Here is a 22,715-nt window from a genome sequence, read left to right as displayed (position 1 = left end):
AGTCAGTACTTTTTCTCTGGATGCCTAGCATCTGCAGAATGAAGCTAAAGCTTCTAAATCTGAAATCCAAGTTCCTTCTTAACTCAGAACAAGTCACGCCCCTTAAATGCTTTCAATCCACTGCAGTTGAGCATCCTTCCCACAACTTATCAGTACCAGCATCCTTTGCCGATACTTGGAGCTTTTCTCTTCAGCTAACTAAGTATTAATACACTTTTCTAGTTCCTTTACCCAAAAAGTTACTTTTAACTCTCTCTAATGAATGAATGTTGCATTTCAATGTTTTCACCTATAACTGTGGTCAATTTTAACACTTAATAACATACTCTCTTTTTCTTCCCAATGAATATGTAACGGGGATTACTCTGTACATGTTTGTAAGTACATAACAAGACAGGCACATATGAAAAGGCATAAAGTAGATACTTAATGTAATATATTTTGTTTGATCAAAATTACTTTGTGAAAGTCAGTAAGTTCTATGATTGGTCTGTGGAAGCTCTGTTCCAACAAGGAGAAAGAGCATTTTAAAAGGGAGTAACATCCATGACATTGAGGCTACAGCATCAAAGGAGTCAACTCCATTCACCAAGCAAACAGAAACAAAGAGAAACAAACAGGACTCTATTAAATTAAGATGGTTCTGCACTGCAAAGGAAGTAGTGATCAAGATACAAAGATACCCCACAGAGTATAAGAATGAATTTGCCCATCACTCATCTAATAAAGGATTAATATCCAAACCACATAAAGCACTGATAGAACTACATTCAAAAAATTCCAACCCTGTCAATAATGGGGAGAAGATGAACAGAAAGTTCCACAAAGAAGATAAACAAATGGCCAAAAGGTATATGAAGAAGTGCTCTACATTGCTAATAATCAGGAAAATGCAAATCTAAACAACAGTGAGATATCATCTCACACAGAGACTGGCACTCATCAAAAAAGAACAAGAACAACCAGTCCTGGCCTGGATGTGGGGAGAAAGGAACTCTCATTCACTGCTGGTGAAAATGTTGACTGGTCCAGTCTTTCTGGAAAATGATGGAAATTCCTCAAAAAACTAGGAACTGAGCTTCCACTTGTCCCAGCAACTCCATTTCATGGTATCTACCCCAAGGGCCCAAAGGGACAATGGAGAAAATAAACATTTGCACCTCTATGTTCCTTGCAGCACTATCCAATAGCAAAAATCTGGGAATAATCCAAGTATCCAAGAATAGATGACTGGATTAAAAAAATATATATATAATATATATGTGTATATATATATATATGGCACGTGTACACAATGGAATATTACTCAGCCATAAGAAAAGATAAAATGATGCAATTTGCTGCAACAAAACAAAAAACAAGAGAGCTGGTCTTCCTTAGGAAGGATGACACTTGAGAGCGGGGTGTGGGGGTGCGGGGCGCAGGGGAGGAACTGGACAGGGAAGGGATTACTACAACCATGGAGGAGAGAAGTGTTCCACCCAGAGGAAGGGAGGGGGCTGGAAGGCAGTAAAGTGTTATGCACTAACAGAGTTAGTGACAGGACTGTAAACCACAGTGTCAAAGTTAATGTATTAAAAAATTGTGCCTCCCATAGGGGCAAGAGGGAAACTGGTGGGGGGGGTCTTGGGGGCACTGGGGAAGGGCCGTGGACACTGGCAGAGGGACTGGTGTTAAAACACTGTATTACTGAAAGAGGGGCTAGAGTGACAGTACAGAGGGCAGGGCATTTGCCTTGCGTGCAGCGGACCCAGGTTAGATCCCCGGCATCCAGATGGTGCCCCAAGTCCACCAGGAGTATTCCCTAAGAGTAGCAGCCAGGAGGTAGCCCTGAGTGCCACTAGGTGTGACCTAAAAAGTATATATATTAAAAAAAGCTGAAGGCCCAAGAGAAATAAATGTATTTATTTCTCAATCAAATGTATTGATAAAAATAGTGAACACTGTATTCCTGAAACCCAATCATGAATAACTTTGTAATTTATGGTGAATTAATTTAAAACATTTTTCAAATACAAAGGGAGTAACAGCCACCAACTCTTCCAACTCTTTAATCAAACCAACAAGCTGCCACTAGCCTCCACTCCCCATCACACACACACACTTTTCCCTCCAGTCACATGGAAACCCACAAATTCTATACCTGTTGACAAAAAGAACCAAATATAAGCATTCCCTCACACACCAAGTGTCACAAATTAAATTCTCTCTGTACACCCACCAAAATGAAAAAGATATGTTATCATAATATTTATGATGAAAAGGATATGTTATTATAATATTTGTGAATGAAAGGGTATGTTATTACAATATTTACGAATTGAAGGTTATGTTATTACAAATTTATGAATGAAAGGATATGTTATTACAATTTTCATGCAACAATACATCACCTTTCACTTCAAGTTTTCTAATAGTCTCCTCCATTTCATTCTGTTTCTTTCTGTATGAAATTTTTGTTTCTTCTATTTCATTATTCTTTCTTTCTAAAATCTGCAAATGAATTAGAAACGGTTAAGTAAACTATTTTTTACCTTGAGAATACATACTTTTTTGTTTGTTTTATGGTTCTGGGGTCACACCCATGGTTCTCATGAGATATTCTTCGTTCTTCACTGAGGAATTATTCCTGATGGGTTCAGAGGACCATACAGAAAGTCAGGGATCGAACCTAGGTCGGCCACATGCAAGGCAAGTGTCCTACCCTCTGTACTATCTTTCTGGCCTCCAAGAATACATACTTTTAGAATGAGCTTTTTTGCAAGAATATCTTACCCTATAAGTGGCTTCCAAAAGATAAATAAAAACATATTTTAGGACACTGAGAAAATATTTAATATATTAGAGTAACTAATTACTGGAAAACATCTATTTTAATCTCTATACACCTCTATATAAGGAGGCTGTGAGTAGTGAATTAGGTGACTCTGATAAGTCCGCAACTCAACTGCATGGAGAGGCTGAGACAAACAATCAGATGTGCTGAGACAGTCCAGTTCCAACCTTCCCTGCGTTGGGTTGCATCTTCCTGGTGTGTAAGTCCCAGAAGCCACTCACCCGTACCCAGTTATGCAGGCTTTGCACAATAACAAGCTTCCCAGCTCTAGGGGAAGATGAGGTGCAGCAACTCATCTCTCCTTCACGTCTGGCACTGCCACTAGGAATCAGGAGAGTAAGTTCAAGTGTCCAAAACTGGAGCAGAGAGATAGTCAGAGGGTTAAACTCTTGCCTTGCAGGAGGGCAGACCCTAGTTCCATCCTCAGCACAGGCTGAGTGACTCCTGAGTGCAGTCAGGAATAGCCCAAGCACCACTAGATGTGGCCAAAAAGACAAAACAATAATAAGAGCCAAAATAAAAAAAACTTAATAACTAAAGATAAATCTTAAAAACTAGAAACTGCATAAACATTTCACATGACTTAAAATTTTCAATACTTAAAAGAATTATTCATGATTATATACTACTAACTCCAAAACACTAGAAAACAAAGGGGCTGGAGTGATAGCACAGCGGGTAGGGCATTTGCCTTGCACGAGGCTGACCCAGGTTCAATTCCCAGCATCGCATATGGTCCCCCGAGCACCGCCAGGGGTAATTCCTGAATGCACGAGCCAGGAATAACCCCTGCGCATCGCCAGGTGTGACCTCAAAAAAAAGGAAGAAAGAAAGAAAGAAAGAAAGAAAGAAAGAAAGAAAGAAAGAAAGAAAATACTCGAAATGTAGAACGGGTGGCACGCAGAGAAAAAAAAGTCCCAACCATGCAGAGAAAAGAAATCAAATTAAGGCAGGAGGAAAAATACCCACTTTCCTTTTCTTTTTTTAAAATGTTGGGCCACAACTAGCAGTGTTCAAGGTTTACTCCTGGCTCTACTGTTCAGGCATTATTCCTGGTGGGACCCAGTCACCAAAAGGGATGCAGGGATCGAACCCTGGTTGGCCACTTACAAGGCAAGCTCTCTCCCGGCTATACCATCACTCTGGCTCAAATACCCACTTTACTTATTATTTATCCTCTACAATCAAAGTCCAACCATCCAATTCTAATCAATCACTGCTTAGTGCTTTTATTATGCGCATTTCATTTACCTTGTATTGTTTTAGCCCCATCTCAAAAAATCACTGGTAAATAAGGAAGCAGACTGAGTCTGATGTCCATTTTGAAGCAGAAAGGGGTAAGAATGCAAACAAATATTTAAGACACTTTAAATTCTATTCCTTCCTGACTCCTGACACTTCGCGAATCCCTGCAAGCAACGCACTGACCAACAGAACTTCCAATCCAGGTTTTATTTCTATTTTACCTGGCATTTCAAAGTAGTGCACGGCTTCCTGTTTTCATAAAGAATTTGTTTTTTAAAAATTCCTGGAAAGGATTTTATTACTAAATATTTTTCTTAGCACAGCTCTTTGCAAAAGACGAGCCTAACAGCCTATCTGAAACTCTGTTACCACCTTTTTAATATTGACTTTAATTAACCTTCTACATAAACTGATTTCCATTTTACACAGACATTATGTACAACACTGAAATTCTATTCCTGGATCCCTAACAAATAAATGACAGAAAAATGTTTTCATGGAACCCATCCGAAAGGAAAGCCAAACACTAGGGAAAGCAGAGCATAGCATTTGCCTTTACAGTCTGAATGGGCAGAGGGAAGGCAGCAAAGGAACAGATGTGTTTCTCCTCCTGCAGCTGTTCCCACCCAGGTTTCCTCCTCCTGGCGGCTCTGGGCCTGAGAGAAGGGAAAGTAAAGCCACACCTGCCTAACAAGAGCCACCAAATCTCCACGCCAGACTCCATCTCTGGCCTGGGAGCTTAGGCAGTGGAACCCCAGGCTGAGTTCCCCACCAGCACAGACAGACTGCGCTCCATTTGGGTCCACCTTTGTGTATTGGAAATAAACTCCAATGATTTATGAGAATCATTGGAGAGTCTCAGGTTCCCTGTGCAACAATAAAAAAAAATTTTTTTTTGGCTTTTTGGGTCACACTTGGGGATGCTCAGGGGTTATTCCTGCCTCTGCACTCAGGAATTACTCCTGGGAGTGGTGCTCGGGGGACCATATACGATGCAAGGAGTCGAACCTGGGTCAGCCGTGTGCAAGGCAAATGCCCTTCCTGCTGTACTATTGCTCCAGACCCCCAAATTAGTTTTTCTTTGCCATGTGCACGGAAACAATGCAAGGCTGACTCGGAATAAATGACTGAGGGAAAGAACCCTGGATCCTCGGGGCTCACCTGCAATGTGTGCATCTTCCCAGGCTGAAAGGAGTCAGGGGACGAGGAGGGTGGGAGGGTGAGGGGGTGTCATGGTCCTTGTAAATTTTAATTATCAGAAAACTGAAAGAATTTTAGGCCAAAGCAAACTCTCATATTTAGAGTCGATGTCTATCTTTAATTTCTATGAACAGTGGTAACAGAATGCAGATAAGGAGCCAATCTTTGGATGAAAGATAAAGACAAACTAAAAGGTAACATTAACTCTAAAAATTTACACGAACACACATTTAGCAAGTGACATTTAAAGATTTTTTTTTTTTTGGCTAAAGTACTAACTTATTAGCAAATTCCATGTATAGCAGACATTCGTAAGTACAGAAATAAGTGACTATGGGTGTATAGTCACAAGACCCAAAATATGTCAAATATTCTTAGTCAGAGAAGAAATGGCCTTACCCTACCTTTTGGACATCAGTGTCATGTTTCTGCTGCAACTTGAGCTTCTCTTCATGAAACTTAGCTTCCATTATCTTGGTTTTCATGTCCAACTTCAAAACAAATATTTGAAAGATATCATTAATTTACTTGTATCTCTGGCGTAAAAACACAAGAATCCCTGTCAGGGACTGTGTTAATGGCATCAGTGACAGCCACAAGAACAGTCACAGACCCTGAGAAGCATTTTCCTGAGGAGAGCACCACTCACCCCTAGCAGAGAGCTGAGCAGGCTGAAGGTAGTAAGATGAAGCCAAGGCTACTGGGTCCTGACAGCAGAACGGGCCCGAGAGTCCCCAGTCGACAGGGAAGAAACCGTACCCTAAGAGAAAGCACCTCCCATAGCACAGCAAGGGGGGCAACTGTCTTCTTGGTTACAGTACTGAATAGTGACTATAAGGCTAGTATTAAAAGGACAGCTTCCCTCCTGCCATCCATAACACAAGTTAGCAAAAAACAAATTCTTAATTTTAAACATTTTGTGTGGAATGGGCTGGAGCAATAGCACAGCGGGTAGGGCGTTTGCCTTGCCCACAGTCAACATGGCCGACCCGAGTTCGATTCCTCCGCCCCTCTCGGAGAGCCCGGCGAGCTACCTGTGATATATTCAATATGCCAAACACAGTAACAAGTTTTACAGTGTTACTGGGCCTGCTCGAGCAAATCGATGAAAAAACAGGAGGATAGTGATAGTGATAGTGATTTGTGTGGAAGATACGGAGGCAATCATATGTGAAAAAGAAAATAAATTTTGAATACTTCCACCCCATTGCCTCTAAATAACAAGATACTACTTCTTCATCTTAGCAGAGAAGGATTACATAATGAGAATCCTTGCGAAGATAAATCCTCTTTAGGAAATCTACTAAAAATTATTCAAACTCAAAAAAAACAGTAGAACCCAAATGGGAAGATTTGAGAAACATTACCCTACTTTTCTGGAACAGCTTCTGGAGATGCTGTGATAAGCTCAGATACAGCCCAACTATTTATGAAGCTACTTCAATAATCAACCCACGAACTCCCATCGGCTTGGACCCTCATTGTTGGTTGACCAGATCATGAATAAACAAGGGATCTGTGCTTCTCCAATCTAATGCAGGGTAATTCTTTAGACTTGCTTTGTCCACAGATCTGAACGGAGACAGTGATTTAGCTATTCCAAGGAACAAATGCAGTTCGAGAGGAACAGCAATCAGATGATAGCAAATAGGTCCATTCATCAGAAGACACAAGAGCAAGCTCACAAACATAGTGGACAAGGAACACGGCATCTGAACTGTGAAGCAAGGAAGCTCAGGTTCCAGCATTCTCCGTGGCATTAGGTTTACATGATTTCAAAACGATTTCTTCACTTGACTTGATCACTTGACTTCCCGTTAATCAGCGATTTGTTCGAGCAGGAATTAGTAACATCTCCATTTGGCCCTGTCACGTGCTAGTGTAGCCCAATGGTATCTGTTCGTTCAAAGAGCCTCAAACCGATTCAGGATCTTGATGAAGAAGTCTGACCATCTGGTAGGTGGGTGGCCACGCAGTCTTTTGCCGTCCCATGGAATCCAGTCAGTAATAGCTCTAGTCCAGCGGTCATCTCCAAATCTCCTTACGTGTCAAGCCCATCTAATTTTCGATGCCTTGGCAAACGAGACAGCGTTCCTGATTCTTGACCGTCCACGCAGGTCGGAACTCCGGATTCTTTCTCTCATTTGAGTGAAACGTGATACTCCAAGCATAGCTCTTTTGATTCCTCTTTGGGAGACCTGAATAGCGTTCTCATCCTGGTTTCATAGGGCCCAGGTCTCTGAGGCATATGTTAATGCAGGAAGAATAATGGAATCGAAGAGATGTGCCTGGAGCCGGAGGTTCTTCGTCCTCTTAGCTATTTCTTCGACGCTCTTGAAGGCGTTCCCGGCCACTCTCTTCCTCCTGCGCAACTGAGGTGCCAGGTCATTCGTCATGTTGACTTCTCAACCTAGGTACACATAACTGTTGCATTCGGAGATGTTTGTCCCATTCAGAGTGAATGGAAAATCAGGAACGAGACTGTTTCTCAAAAACATTATGTCTTTGTGAGATTCAACTGGAGTCCTACCTTTCCACACTCAGTCAAAGTTGGCCAGCATTTGTACCACTTGGCTGATGTTTGGTGTTATTAGAATGATGTCATCAGCAAAGCAGAGATGGTGTAGTTGACGACTGTCTATCTTCACTCCCATTCCTTTCCATTCCCATCGTCGCATGACATTCTTGAGGGTGGTAGTGAAGAGTTTCAGTGAAATGGTATCACCCTACCGAACCCCTCTCTTGACATCTATGATCACTTCTTTGTAGAATGGTGAGGTCCTGGTAGTGAATCCGTAATACAGTTCACGGAGGGTCCTGATATATTGAGTTTGAATGCCCTGATTGGCTAGGGCTTCAATGACCGCTTCCGTCTCAACAGAATCAAAGGCCTTCTTTAAATCAATGAACGTTAGACAGAGCAGCATCTTGAACTCCTGAGAAACCTCAATGAGCCTGGTTATCGTGTGGATATGGTCAATCGTGCTGAATCCTTTTTGAAAACTGGCTTGCTCGCATGGTTGTCCTTCAATCCTATTCTGCCAATCCTATTCAGGATGACTCGAGTGAACAGCTTGTAGATGACAGACAATAGGCACATTGGGTGATAATTGCCAATGTTGTGGATGTCTCCCTTCTTGCACAGTAGTACAGTCCTGCTGGTTTTCCACTGGGACAGAACCTTGCATTCAGACAAGTAGAGTGTGAAGAGCCGAGCCAGCATATTGATGATTGCTGATGGCAGGTTCTTCAGATGTTCAGATCTGACCTTGTCTGGGCCAGTGCTGTTCATTTCTTTACCAATGAAATAGTGTGTCGGATTTCGGAAGGGAGAACATTGGGAATGATATATCCATCCTGCAGAATTTGGTATGTGGGCAGGTGGACATGGCTATCAAAGAGATCTGAGTAGAAGTCATAGATAATCTTCTCCATTGCCCTTCTGGAAGATTTCTATGCCCCTTAATATTTTATGTAACCAATCTCTTTTCTAGCATTCAAAAATATATATCGAAATTCTACTTTTCCAGTAAAACTTTTGCTTGTATATTAGATCAGAAGTTTCAGTAACATGAAGTATCATGAAGGAGTACCCATATACTCCTCACTCAGATTCATCAATTGCTCACATTTTGCCTCAGTGCTTTTTTGTTTTGCTTCAATGTAGGTATAGACTTACAGGTGTATATATCTATCTATACATATACATCAAATGAACAATTTTCTACACCACTTTTAAGTTAGACACGTATTTCTCTACTCCTAAAAACACAATGAAAATGTTCTTAAAGCAAATATACTGGGCTCAAAGGATAGTACAGAGACTGCAGTGCTTGCATTAGACGGGTCAACTCCATCCTGATCTCTGGCACCATACAGACCCCACATAGTCCCTGCATATAGGGGCAGGCGGGACCCCTGAGCACAGAGCCAGGAGTAAACTATGAGTATTGCTGGGTGTGGCTCTTACCCTTCCCCCCAAAACACTCCCTTTTATCTTATCTAACCAAAACATACTTATAAAAATCTGTAAATATAATAACACTATAATATCATCTAACATACAATCTCACTTGTTTTATCAGTTATCACAATAACACACTTGTAGTTATTTTTCTAGACCAGAGTCTTGAACTATTTTAATTGTCATATCTCTACTTCTGGAACATCTCTCTAATCCAGAACAGTCTTTCTTCATGTTTCTCAACCTTTATATTTCTGAAAAGCACAGACAGTAATCGAGTGTCTGAGTTTGGGTTTGTTTCAAGTTTCCTCACAATTAAACTTACTGCATTGTCAGCAAGAATGACAGTAATCCTATGTCCCTCTCCATTCTACATTATTAGAAGGAGGTCCATTTGTTCCAATATTGTCGAATGGGAAGTTTAATAACTTATTTAATAAAGACAGTGGCAAAAGTATTACAAATAGAATTAAAAAAGAAAATTTCTCTACTGCCATCCTTAAAAAAATCAAAACAAAACTGTCACTGTCACTGTCACTGTCCTCCCGTTGTTCATCAATTTGCTCGAGCGGGCCCAGTAACGTTTCCATTGGAGACTTTGTTGTTACTGTGTTTGGCATATCGAATACATCACAGGTAGCTTGCCAGGCTCTGCCATGCGGGCGAGATACTCTCGGTAGCTTGCCGGGCTCTCTGAGAGGGGCTGAGGAATCGAACTCGGGTCGGCCATGTTGGCTGCGTGCAAGGCAAACGCCCTACCGCTGTGCTATTGCTCCAATAAATATCTTCTCTAAAAAATCTCACATTAACACCACAGAGTAACTCTGCATTTCTGATACATGGAGCATGTAGAAACAACCTAATTCAAGCAGTACATATTGCAGTATATATTGATAATAAAAAATACAGATGGAGATAGAAATGCATATACACACATGTGTATGTGCATCTATACACACGTGTATCTGCAGACATCAAAAATAGAAACAGACAATATAATTTTGTTCAACATGAAAGACTGAAATTGAAATGCAATATAACACTCATATTTTGTTTCATTTCCAAGCAACCCTTCTGACTCAAAGAACAATCGAGTTCTCTTTAAAGTTCTCTGCCCTGCCAGAACATCCCCCAAGAACTGGTAAACAGCTGGACCAAGCTGAACTCTCACAGAGGGCCACCTTCAGCATCTCTAAACCTGCATGACAAAGCCTCAAAAAAGCTTTTCTGAGAGTCTCTAAGGGGCAGTTTATAGATTAGATGCCACTGTGAAAAAAATAAACAGCAACTCAATAGCCCAAGACAACAATTAAGCACTATTCCATGGAGGAAGAGAACAATCCTGGTGTCTCAATAACCTGGCATCTACAGTGTTCTTTATACAGAAATTAATGGGAGAAAGAAGAAAGTGTTCTGAGTCAAGGATAAATACGTAAAAGAAGTCAGTAAGCCTGAGATGAAACTAGTAAGCACACACAAGAATTTAAAATAGATCATATAAATAGCTACAAAGAACTAAAGTATATTCAAAGAATCAAAGACGTTTTTGCTTTTATCTTTATTTTTTCCTTTTACCTTTTTTAACCATAGAAAAAATAATTTAAACACCATAATTTACAAAGCTGTTCATCAAACAGTTGTTTCAGGCATTCATGGTTTCAACACCAGCTCCACCACCGTGTGACCTTCCTTCCACCAATGTCTCCAATCAATGAAATTTTTTTTTTTTTTTGCTTTTTGGGTCACACCTGGTGATGCATAGTGGTTACTCCTGGATCTGCACTCAGGAATTACTTCTGGCGGTGTTCAGGTGACCGTATGAGATGCTGGGAATCGAACCAGGGTCGACCGCATGCAAGCCAAATGCCCTACCCCATTGTGCTATCACTCCAGCACCCAATCAATGAAATTTTTAAGTGAGAGAAGAGAACAGAGAAATGGGAATTATTAAAAGTAAACAACGGAAATCCTAGAATTGAGTAAATTATAAAAACTAAAAGAAAAAAAAACATGAGATAAACCTAGCAGATTTGGAAGTACATCATAAAGGGTGTGAAAATCAGATAACAAACCCACATAAATGATCTAACCCAGAGATATGAGAGAAAAAGTAAAGACTCAGAACTGAAAAATAAACAAAACTGGAAAGAAATGATGGCACAAATCGGAGCCTAACCAATATGCAGCTATAGAGACTTCAAGGAAAGAGGGAGAAAGTGTGAGGAAACAGCTCAATAATGCATAACCACTTCTCAAGTTTGATACAAAATCAAAAGCACGAGCTGGGAGAGCCAAGACGGGCAGAGTGAAAACAGCAGCCACAGTCACACTCGCTCTAGTCAGCGCTGGAGACCAAAGAGGAGAAAGATTTTGAAAGGAGCCCGAAGAAGAGGCAGAACATGCAGAGGGACAAGAAGATCCATGATTTGCTCCTCATCAGAAACGAGGGAGGCCAACAGAGAAACGAGAGACGAGAAGTGCTGAAAGTAAGAGTTCCAGGTGAAGGACAGGCAGCCAGGACCTGTCAGCTGAAGCCCCAAGCTCCAAGGAATGAGCAAAGGTGTGTGCTGAGGACCACAGGAAGTGGCACCAGGGGCCAGCTCGGATAGGAAAGGAAGTACCAGAAAGATCAAGGGACTGGACCATCATAACCTCATCACTTCAACAGACAACTATGTACACCAAGAAGCACAGCACTGAACTGTGGGCATGAGTGTGGACACCTTCCAGCAACCATAGCATGAAGGACGGCATCGGGGTGAGAGTGAATTACAGTGTCCAAGGCACGGCACATGTGAAGTGGCAGAGAGAGAGAAAGGCGTCACATTGACAACGAACAGGCAGAGGGTGAGGACATGGACAGGCAGCCATGAACACCAAACCTTCAAGTCCAGGCCCGTATCCCCGAGCTGAGTTATCGCCCAGAGTGAACCTGGGTTCCCTGGTAACTGCTGGGGAAGCCCCTCTAAAAACTAAGGAACAGCCTCGGTAAACAGCCACTACAGAAAGAAAGACAAATGGAAAATAGCACATAAAAATATTTTCAATCGCAGAAAAATCAAAACAACCATAAACTCAAGCCACAAGGGGAATGAGGGGAATCTTGATGGCCGCTGTGAAGAAAGACACTGGTCTGAAGGCAAGCACCTGAGGGTGAGGAAGGGCAATTCACCAGCATCCCACAGGGTCCCCCAAACCCATCAGCAGGGATCCCCGGGGTCCCAGACCCAGGAATAAGCTCTGAGCACCACCGGGTATGACCCCAAACCCAAATAACAACAATAACAATAATGATGATAATATAATAATTTTATAACGGAAACACAAAAGGATTTAGATTAGTGATTATCTTAGATAAAAACTTACTCATTAGTAACTTTTTATTCATATCCTAACAAGCTGTTTAAAATATCAAGCAAACTTTTGGTGACTGCATTATGCAACATTATTCTAGAATGTTCAATGAACATCTTATTTTCATTTGAGATAAAATACCACAGATGTTTTAAGCTTAAATAATTTATGATATTCGGGGGGGTATCAAACAATTATTTTCCAGACTGAAAACAGTATATAATAAAAATAAAACAATTTTCACCATGCTTGAAGATACACGATTTCCATTATGATGATTTTGATTCACGGCATACTTTTGAGATTTTAAAGTTTCTGAAGATAAAAAGTGAGAAGGTCTAATAAGACTGACTACACCAACATTAAATATATCACTATGGAAAAACTGCTTTTAAATTTTTAATATTTTTGAAGCTTTGAGAACATGGTTACCATATTGTTAACGTTCATAATTTTAACGTATAACATCACTGCACCTTCCTCGCCACCAAATTGCCCAAGACTCTCCCTCACTGCGCTTATGCACTCCTGACCCTCCTCTCCTGCCCACTCTCACCCCCCACCCCCCCCACTGCTTGGCGATCTCAGGCCAGAGGTCTGACCTCATTTGATATTGTCTGTTCCCTCTGCTTTTTTCTGTTGATCTTAAATGTGAGAGTAGGAACTGGGTTTGGCCACACCCTAGTCTATCCTCTGGCATCATTCCTGATGCTGGCTCAGAGGACCATATGGGGTGCCTAGGAACAAATCCCAGTCTACCATGTGCAAGGCCAGTGCCTTACCTCTGTATTATCTATTTATCTACCCATCTAGATTGCATATATGGATATAGATATAAAGATCTGGGACAAAGCCACACGGGTTCCGGGGCCGAGACCTCCAAGCCTACTCAGATTGGAGTCGAGCATCTTCCACCCAGATCCTCCAAATTCCAGTAGGCGGGGGTCACACCCACCACCTGGCCCCCTGGCGCCGTGTAATCCCATCAGCGGCCAAGACTCAGAGACTATAAAATCCAGATCCCGGACGAGAACAGTGCAGTCTTCTGCCCCCGCGCCTGGGTGTTCCTTCCTGGGGCCCCTTGGAGGGGAGCGGGTTGAGCTTTCCTCCCCGCCCCGACCAGGGCTCCGGCAGCCGAAGACCTCCAGGACCAGCCACCACCATGCTGAGACCACTCTCCGCATACATGAAGGTACTGGCAGAGGGACAAAGCCACGCGGGTTCCGGGGCCGAGACCTCCAAGCCTACTCGGATTGGGGTCGAGCATCTTCCACCCAGATCCTCCAAATTCCAGTAGGCGGGGGTCACACCCACCACCTGGCCCCCTGGCGCCGTGTAATCCCATCAGCGGCCAAGACTCAGAGACTATAAAATCCAGATCCTGGAACCGCGCAGCCGCATTTGCGGCCGTGCGACATCTTATCAAAACCTACTTTGGACAAACTTGCAGGCTATCGAATGTAGCCTGCCCACAGGGCAGAGTCTGGCAAACTCCCCGTGGCGTACCAAATATGCCAAATACCAGTAACAATGATGGGTCTCATTCTCCTAAAGAGCCTTGAATATAATCTCAGGGCTAGGATGAAAGAGACGTTACTGGGGCCTGCTCGAGGCAATCGACGAATAACAGGATGATGAAATGAAATGAAAAAAATAAAGATCTGCACACCACAACTTCTTTATCCATTCTCCCATCATTGAACATTAGGACTGTTTCCATGACTACTGCCCTAAGTACTGTCATTAACATACGTGTACATACATCTTTTCAAGTTCATGTTTTTGTCTAGATTCTTGGTGATAAAAGCCAAGAAGTGGGGTAGCTGCTTCCTTAGTGGCTGAGTCAGATGGCACCCCACCAACAGGGATGGAGGGTTCCTCTTCTGGAAACTACATCCCTACCAACATTGATCGTTTCCTGTGCGCGCATGCATGTGTGCGCGCACACACACACACACACACACACTTTATTTAAACACTGTGGCTTACAAAGTTGTTCGGGATGATCTGTTACAGGCATTCAATATTCCAACACCAATCCCACCATCACTGTTACCTTCCCTCCATCATTATCTCTATTTTCCCAACCATCCCTAAAGCCTGCCTTCGTGGCAGGCCCACAGTAATTTATCTTATATTGCTTGTTATCCCCAAATGGCTAACAGAATGATTAAAAACATTTCATTAGGGGTTGGAGCATTAGCACAGCGGGTAGGGCGTTTGCCTTGCACGCGGCCAACCTGGGTTTGATTCCCAGCATCCCATATGGTCCCCTGAGCACCGCCAGGGCTAATTCCTGAGCACAGAGCCAGAAGGAACCCCCTGTGCGTTGCCGGGTGTGACCCAAAAAGGCAAAAAAAAATTTTCATTAGAAGAAAATCCGTGAAAATTGTTGCCTCTCACCATGTGGACATGAAGTCCCTGTTTGAGGAATTACTAAAATGCTGTTATGAGTTAAGCTTCTGTGTTAATGTTTCTGTAAATCGAGACTGACTTCTACATTACATCTCATCCAATCTTTTGTGCTACTATTGGATTGTCAGTGTTGGAGAGTTTGGAGATACTACCTCTGTGCTCCAGAAAATCTAAATTTTTAATTATTCAGTCCATTGGGTTGAATATTTTTACTGCTGACTTTCCATGGCAGTAGTTGTGGCACATGGGTATGACTGCTGGGGCTTCCGGAAGTACAGGTGAGTGGGGAGAGGCAGTCTGTCCTGATTCTGAGAAGACACAGGTACCCAAGTACCTGAGGTTTCAGTCTGGTTAAGTTCTCTGTGCCTCAGGATGGCTAGTGAAGTCCAGCTGGAGGCACACTGGTGGTGTGGGGTCTGGAAGGGAGTGGCTGCTGGGAAGAGTACCCTGGGTGCATCACCCACACATGGGTATCCAAGAAGACTTTTGTGGTTAGTCCATCTCTTTTGAGATTTATTCTGAGTTTCTGCAAGAAGACCAGGTCAAGATGAGCTTACAAGGCGGTGGAGGTGGATTGTGAATAATGGCATTTTGGTGTTGTTTAGTTTTATGAGTGCTTTCTATACCTTGGGTATTAGCCCGTTAGTTGATGCACAGTGTGGAAATATCTTCTCCCATTCAGTTGGTGTCTTTTCGTCTTAGCTTGAATTTCTTTTGCCATGCAAAACTGTTTGGTTGGATCCAGTTTCATTTTTTTGTTTGTTTGTTTGTTTTGAAGTCAAATCATCCAAGACAGCTCTGATGTCTAAATTCTGAAGAGTTCTGCTTATGCTTTCCACAATGTATTTTATGAATTCTGGTCTAATGTAAAGGTTTGAATTAACTTTTGTGTATGGTGTGAGATATGGTCCTAGTCTCCTATTTTGCTGTGGCTATCCAGTTTTCTCAGCACCATCAGTCGAACAAGATTTCCTTGTTCCATTTATGTATTCTGCCCTTTGTCATAGATTAATTTCCCTTTGTTTAAGAGCTTCTTTTGGTGTTATTAATTCCATTCCATCATTCTAAGAGTCAACCCATACTCCAGGAGCATACTGCTTTTTATTACTATAGCTTTTGTTGCTGTTTTGGAACTACATCTATTGATGATCAGGGTTAACCTCTGGCTCTGCATTTATGAATTACACTTGGAGTGTTTTGGGAGATCATGTGGTATGCCAGGGATCAAACCCAGGTCAAGGGTGTGCAAGGCAAGTGCCCTACCCACTGTACTATTTTTCCATACCCTCCCGTTGATACCCAAGATTACTATAACTTTTAAGTATGATTTTATGTCAAGAAATGTGATGCTTCCAAACTTTTTTTCTCCAAAATTGCTTTGGCTATTTGGAAAACTTTATGATTCCATACAATTTTAATAGTGTTTGTTCTATGTACTTGGTATTTTCTTACTGGTACTTTGATGAGGATTTAACTAAATCTGTCTAGTTCTTTGGGTAGGATACTCATTTTGGTTCTTGTTAATTCTTCCAATCTGTTGGAAAAATTAACCACAGAGAATATTTTTCCATTTCCTGTCATCTTTTTATCTTTCAAACGTCAGAGTTTTTGATATATAAGGTTTTTTTGGCCTCCTTTGCTGACTGCTAGGTACTTGATGTTTTTGAATACTATTTTAAATGGGGCTGTCTTTTTTATTTCCTTATCTTCTAGTACACAGAGAAATGTAATATATTTTTGTGCACTGACTTGCTGCTTTGCTGTAATGGTTTATTGTTTCTAAAAGTTTTTGGTGGAGTCTTCAGGATTTTCTTTGTGTAATATTATGACATCTGAAAATAATGATAGTTTAACTTCTTCCATTCAAATTTGAATGCCTCTGATTTTTCTGATTTCTTTTACTTGTCTGATTTATGTGGCAAGAAAACTCACTGTCACTGTCATCCCGTTGTTCATCGATTTACTCGAGTGGGCACTAGTAATGTCTCCATTCATCCCAGCCCTAAGATTTTAGCAGCCTCTTCTTACTTGTCTTTCCCAATGCTGCCATACTGTAGGCTCTTTCAGGGTCAGGGGAATAAGACCCACTATTGTTACTGTTTTTGGCACATCGAAGACTCCACAGGTAGCTTGCTAGGCTCTGCCATACGGGTGGGATACTCTCAGTAGCAGAATACTGAATTTTTTTTCTGACTTTAAATACACATAAGTAATTCTTGTGCATATAGACACTTTGTGATGCTAATAGCTTAAATGATAAAAATGTAAATTATAACTTTCTCCTCTACTACTTTTATTTTAACAATGCTAGAACATATGCCTCTCTCTCAGCAAGAAAACTACACTGAATAATAGTGGAGAAAGTGGACAACTTAGCCTTGTCTCTGGATGACCTGCAGAGGGAAGGTTTTCACTTGTGCCATTATTAACTGTCCATTTGTTGTAAATAGTCATTACTATCTTGAGGTTCACTTTTTCTAACCCTATTTTGTTGAGAGATTTTATCACTGATAAGATCTTTAGCTTTCATTTTGTTGATACAGTATATTACATTAACTGGTTTGCTTGTATTGAACCATCTTTCCACCCCCTGAGATGAATTCCACTTGATAATGTTATATATCGTTTCGCTATATCGTTGAATTTGGCTCACTAAGATTTTGTTGCAGATCTTACATCAATGTTACCAACGATATCAGGTTGAAATTTTCAATTATAGTAATATCTCTCTGTGCTTTTGGTATTAGGGAAATGTTAGTTTCACCAAAGCTTGTAGGAGCAATTCCCATTTCTCCAATATTCTGGAAGAGTTTGAAGTCTTTTCTGAAAGCCTGGTAGAATTCTCTAGTGGTCCCTGGGTTTTGAATTCAGAAATATTTTTAATTACTATTTCAATGTCCTTACCCACAATTGATCTGTTTAGGATTTCTACTTCCTCCTAATTCCATCCCAGGAGGTTGTATGATCCTAAAAATGCATCCATTTCCTCCAGGTTTCCAACTTAGCGGCATAAAGTTATTATCTTTTGAATTTCTGAATACAGAAATTCAATTTTATAATTCTAAGAAGATTGTACTTTTTCCCCTTTTACCACCATTTGGACCCCATTTGGATTTTCTCCCTTCTTTCCCCCTCCCGAGTATAGATAAGGTTTTATTCATCTTGTTAATTCTTTCCCAAAAAAGTTCATGTATTTATACTTTCAATCATTTTCCTGACTTCTGTATGAAAGATTTCTGCTCTAATTTTTTATTATTTTCTTACTTCTACTTGCCTTAGAATTGTTCTTTTCCTAGTTTCTCAAGCTGTGAGGTTAATTGGTTGAGCTTTTACCCGTTTCTGGATGCAAGCCTGCACTGATATAAATGTCCCTCCTAAAACCACTGTGTCCTTAAGTGCGGGTAGTTCATATCTTCATTCTCATTCATTTCAAGCAGCCTTTTGTATCTCCTCTGACCCAATGCTCATTTAAAAGGACACTGTTTAGTTTCCTAACATTAGAGCTTTCCCTGGCTTTCTATCTACACAGCAGTGGGTCTGAAAAAGCACTTGAAACTATTACATTTCTGTGATATTTTAAATACTCACATTGTTTCCTAGATTGTAGCCTATCTTGGAGAATGTTCCATGTAAACTGGAGAAAAATGTATATTCAAATTTTCTGGGGTGAAGGATCCTGTATATGTCTTATAATCTCAGTTCTTCCAATTCCTCATTTAAGACTTTTGTTTCCTTGATGCTCTGTCTGGTCACTTTGTCCAGTGATAAGAGTGAGTTGTTAAAATTGTTGCTGTCAATATTATCTGCTTGGTTCTATAAGCAGTTGCTATGTGAACTTTATTACCTCATTGTGCAAACACTAATTATCATAGTAGCTTTACTTTAGTCTTTCAACTAAAACAGAAAACACACCAAATGTTGATTACCAGATCAATAGATAAGCAAACTGAGACATCACTGTCACTGTCACTGTCATCCTGTTGTTTATTGATTTGCTCGATCGGGCACCAGTAACATCTCCATTTATCTCAGCCTTGAGATTTTAGCAGCCTCTCCTTATTCGTCTTTCCCAACACTGCCTTATTGGGGGCTTTTTCAGGGTCAGGGGAATGAGACTCGTTATTGTTAATGGTTTTGGCATATAGGAAATGCCACAGGTAGCTTGCCAGGCTCTGCCATGTGGGCGGGATACTCTCGGTAGCTTGCCGGGCTCTCAGAGAGGCATATGTGTGTGTGTGTGTGTGTGTGTGTGTGTGTGTGTGTGTATTTCCCTCTATGATTTGTTGCCTACTGTCTGAACCCTATCAAATATGGTGTGGTAATTACGGAAAATGGGTAGGGAGTGTCTTATGATGTGTCCAGGAATATGTTCCATAAACACACACACATGCACACCTGTGTAAGACAAAGGCTCTGTTAGGGTATCCAAACTGGTAGCTTGCAAAGAGCTGGGGTTCCTGAGGCACTGAACTCAAGGAGCATTTTCACCTGTCTGAACCTTAGCTCTTGATGTCTGAGTCTCAATTCTGAGATCTCAAGATCTATTAGGCGTGAGTGAAGACCTTGGAGTAAAGAAAGGCTGGTCAAGCCACGACAGAAATATCATGTGAGGGTCTAGATGAGGAAACCCTCGAATGACAAAAGATGAGTTTCCTGTTTTTCTTGTCGCTCAGCAATAACTGTGACAGGGACAGAGCGGGGCAGCCAAGGGCTACTGTGATAAGTGTCACAAAGCTGAAAAAACTCCCTATCTGTCCCCAGAAAATGAGTCCCTCTCAGGGCTCATCCTGCAACCCCACCACACACGTGCCACCCACCCACTCTCTGCCCCTCCTCTTTTCTCCCTCCTTCTCTCTCTCTCCCCTCCTTCCCTTTTTCCTCTCCCCCCCCCTTCCCTCACCCCTCCACCACTGCAGAATAGCCTGGGAGGTTCCCAGAAGGGGTCCAGCTTGGAGGGGAAACTTCCTGCCACACAACTGCAGTTCCGAACAGCTGGCCAGGAATTATGACTCCTAGACATATTTATACAAAGTAAAACCTCATGTTAAAATTGTTTAACAAACTGCTGATGCACACAACATAAAGTATCTCAAATACATTATGTTAAGCAAAAGAAGCCAGGTGCAACAAGAATTAATAATGCAAAGTTTTATTCATGTTAATTTAATCCTTCCTCTATGCAATTTCTTGAAGTAATTATTTTTCCCTTACTCCCCATTCTTAAAATCCTACTTCATTTCTCCTCTCTTTTTCTAAGTTTGGCCAATGGTTACAGACAATAATGAATACAAAACATACAGATGAGGCCTAAGAATACTCAATAGTAGAGTGTTCAGCATATATGAGGCCCAGGGTTCTCTATATTCCCCAGCAATAGCAATAAAAAAAAACATACTTATATCACATAAGAAACTTAAAACAATCCTTCGATGGAAGAAAAAAGGATGACTATAAAAATCTATATGTTCTTTGGTGACAGCATATATTACTTTTAACTGTATTTTAGGCAGCATGGTTGGCATAAAACATTGCAGGCTCACACCCTCTACTTTCCTTTCATTCCAACCAAGGATGAACCGGAAGAGTGTACACTTCCCTTCATCACTGTCCTGCCACGGTTGACCCCAGAGTGCAGAGCCAGGCGTCAGTCCTAAGCACCACCAGATATGGCCCCCAAAACAACAACAACAAAATCTTTGCTGTGTATATATTTCAGCTTCTAGCACAAAGTTTCATTCTTCCTTCTTATGTCAACTAATAATTTTTTCAGTAAATATTCTGTATTTTCTTCCACTTCTTCCTTTCCCTCCTGTCTTCCACCTCTTACTAAATTGTGATCCCAAGGGTGCTACTGTGATAGCATCTTCACTTGTCATCCATCAGAACGTGGATCACCAAACTGTTCAAACCTCAGCAGTGCCTGGGGCATGTCTGGAGAACAACAGGCTGCACAGTGAGTTCACCAGGTACTCTCTACTGCTTTTTCCCAGACATCAGCCCAGCTAAAGTCACTCTCCTCCTCTCAAGTCTTCTCTGCCTCTTACGGTCTCTACCACCGTTCAGCGCTTGCCTCAAATGTCACTTCCTCCGGTAAGAAAGCCTTCCTCAAGCTTCCCAGATCTTCCCTTCACAAAAGCCTTGCTTCACTCCACAATCAACACTGCCACCCAGTTGGTTTGCACGATTCTTTTTTCCCATCTTTCCTGAAACCAAGAGGTCCCTGTTAGGGGAATTTCTCAGACTGTGCGCTGAAGACAACATGTGTTCCTCATTTCATGGTCGCAGTGACATTCCTTTTTGACATTCGCCTGTGCAACTCTATGTCCACGTGCATTTACCTAATCTCAGATATAGTTTGGACAGGTGAACAGCTTTGCCGGGCTGATGGAGTTTTCAGCAAGCAGCAAACACAGAGGAAGACAAGAAAGAGTGTGGGGACAGCAGCTCTGTCCAAGGACATGTCTGGACAGTAACCGCCACCTGATGCCTTTCTAAAACACGTCTCACTCTGCAAGGGAGGCTTTCAAGGTACTGCAATCCCCCCTCCTGGCCATCTATCCCTGCTTTTTAAAAAAAGAAGTGTGGTGACCATCGGTTGGGATGAAAGGAAAGAGGAGGGGCTGGAGCCATAGCACAGTGGGTAGGGTGTTTGTTTGCCTTGCACGTAGCCGACCCAGATTCGATTCCCAGCATTCCATATGGTCCCCGAGCATTGCCAGGAGTCATTCCTGAGTGCAAAGCCAGGAGCAACCCCTGTGCATCGCTGGGTGTGACCCAAAAAGCAAAAAGAAAAGAAAGAAAAAAAGAAAAAAGGAAAGGAAAGGAAAGAAAAGACAAAAGAAAAGAAAAGAAAAGAAAAGACAAAAGAAAAGAAAAGAAAAGAAGAGAAGAGAAAAGAAAAGAAAAGAAAAGAAAAGAAAAGAAAAGAAAAGAAAAAGAAAAAGAAAAGAAAGAGAAGAGCCCATCTGACCAAGCCAAGACTCCAGGCACCAGGCCCAGGAGATCTATGCCGACAATGTCCTGAGCTGCCCACTTCCAGAATAGCAGCAGCTGGCCAGGGTCCACCAAGCCACGTGCCCAGAGAGGAGAGAGGTGCGGAATGCAGGGAACTGCCCCTGAGAGCAACGGAGCGCAACTTGGAAGTGCCCTTGTTTGCAACAGAGCATTCCCACCAGCTATTTTTAAAGGAATTTTTGAGATTTCAATTGAGAAAGAGCTTAAGAAATTTCAGTTGCAAAGTCTGCTGGGCCCCGTTTTGTCTGAAGTCTTTCACTTCAAAGACTAACTCTGAGGTTGTGGACATTCCGACCAAATGAATAAAGCTGACGAAGGCCTCGAGCACTCGGTGGGAAAGTATTTCCTTGGCTTTAAACATATCCTGCTTGCAGCAAACCCAGTCGCATTGTCAGATAGTTGCCAATATCATTTTACACAACAAATACCCATACTTTGAATCAAATGTTGGTTCTTCTCTTTTTCAAGAAACACTTGCCAATCTATTGACTCAATATGTTAACACTCACTGAGTAGATTTCTTATTCAAAATTTGCTCTTCATTATTTGCATGTACAAATTTTATTTAACATTTAGTACTGAAATGAGAACACCCAAATAAAAAGGGCATAAAACACACGAATGGGATAAGTGTTCTAAAGCTGGTTGGGCATCAGTTAACACGTTTTAAAACACTCTAAGGCAACT

The 22,715-nt window shown here is 41.6% G+C and overlaps 1 protein-coding gene across 1 annotated transcript in view; it reads right to left on the bottom strand.

Moving 5' to 3' along the window:
* Positions 1 to 22,715, bottom strand: part of CEP112 (centrosomal protein 112) — a 468,287-nt gene that overhangs the window by 371,284 nt on the left and 74,288 nt on the right. The window contains exons 9-10 of the mRNA XM_056127155.1: positions 5,686 to 5,772; positions 2,394 to 2,493 (exon numbers count right to left, since the gene is read on the bottom strand). Coding sequence (XP_055983130.1) covers positions 2,394 to 2,493; positions 5,686 to 5,772 — 187 coding nt within the window. The remainder of the gene's footprint in view (positions 1 to 2,393; positions 2,494 to 5,685; positions 5,773 to 22,715) is intronic.

This window comes from Sorex fumeus, unplaced genomic scaffold, assembly GCF_029834395.1.
Source record: "Sorex fumeus unplaced genomic scaffold, SorFum_2.1 ptg000063l, whole genome shotgun sequence".
Classification (NCBI taxonomy): Eukaryota; Metazoa; Chordata; class Mammalia; order Eulipotyphla; family Soricidae; genus Sorex; species Sorex fumeus.
Note: the sequence above shows the minus strand (reverse complement) of the source record. Positions and strands in the feature narration are given on the sequence as shown.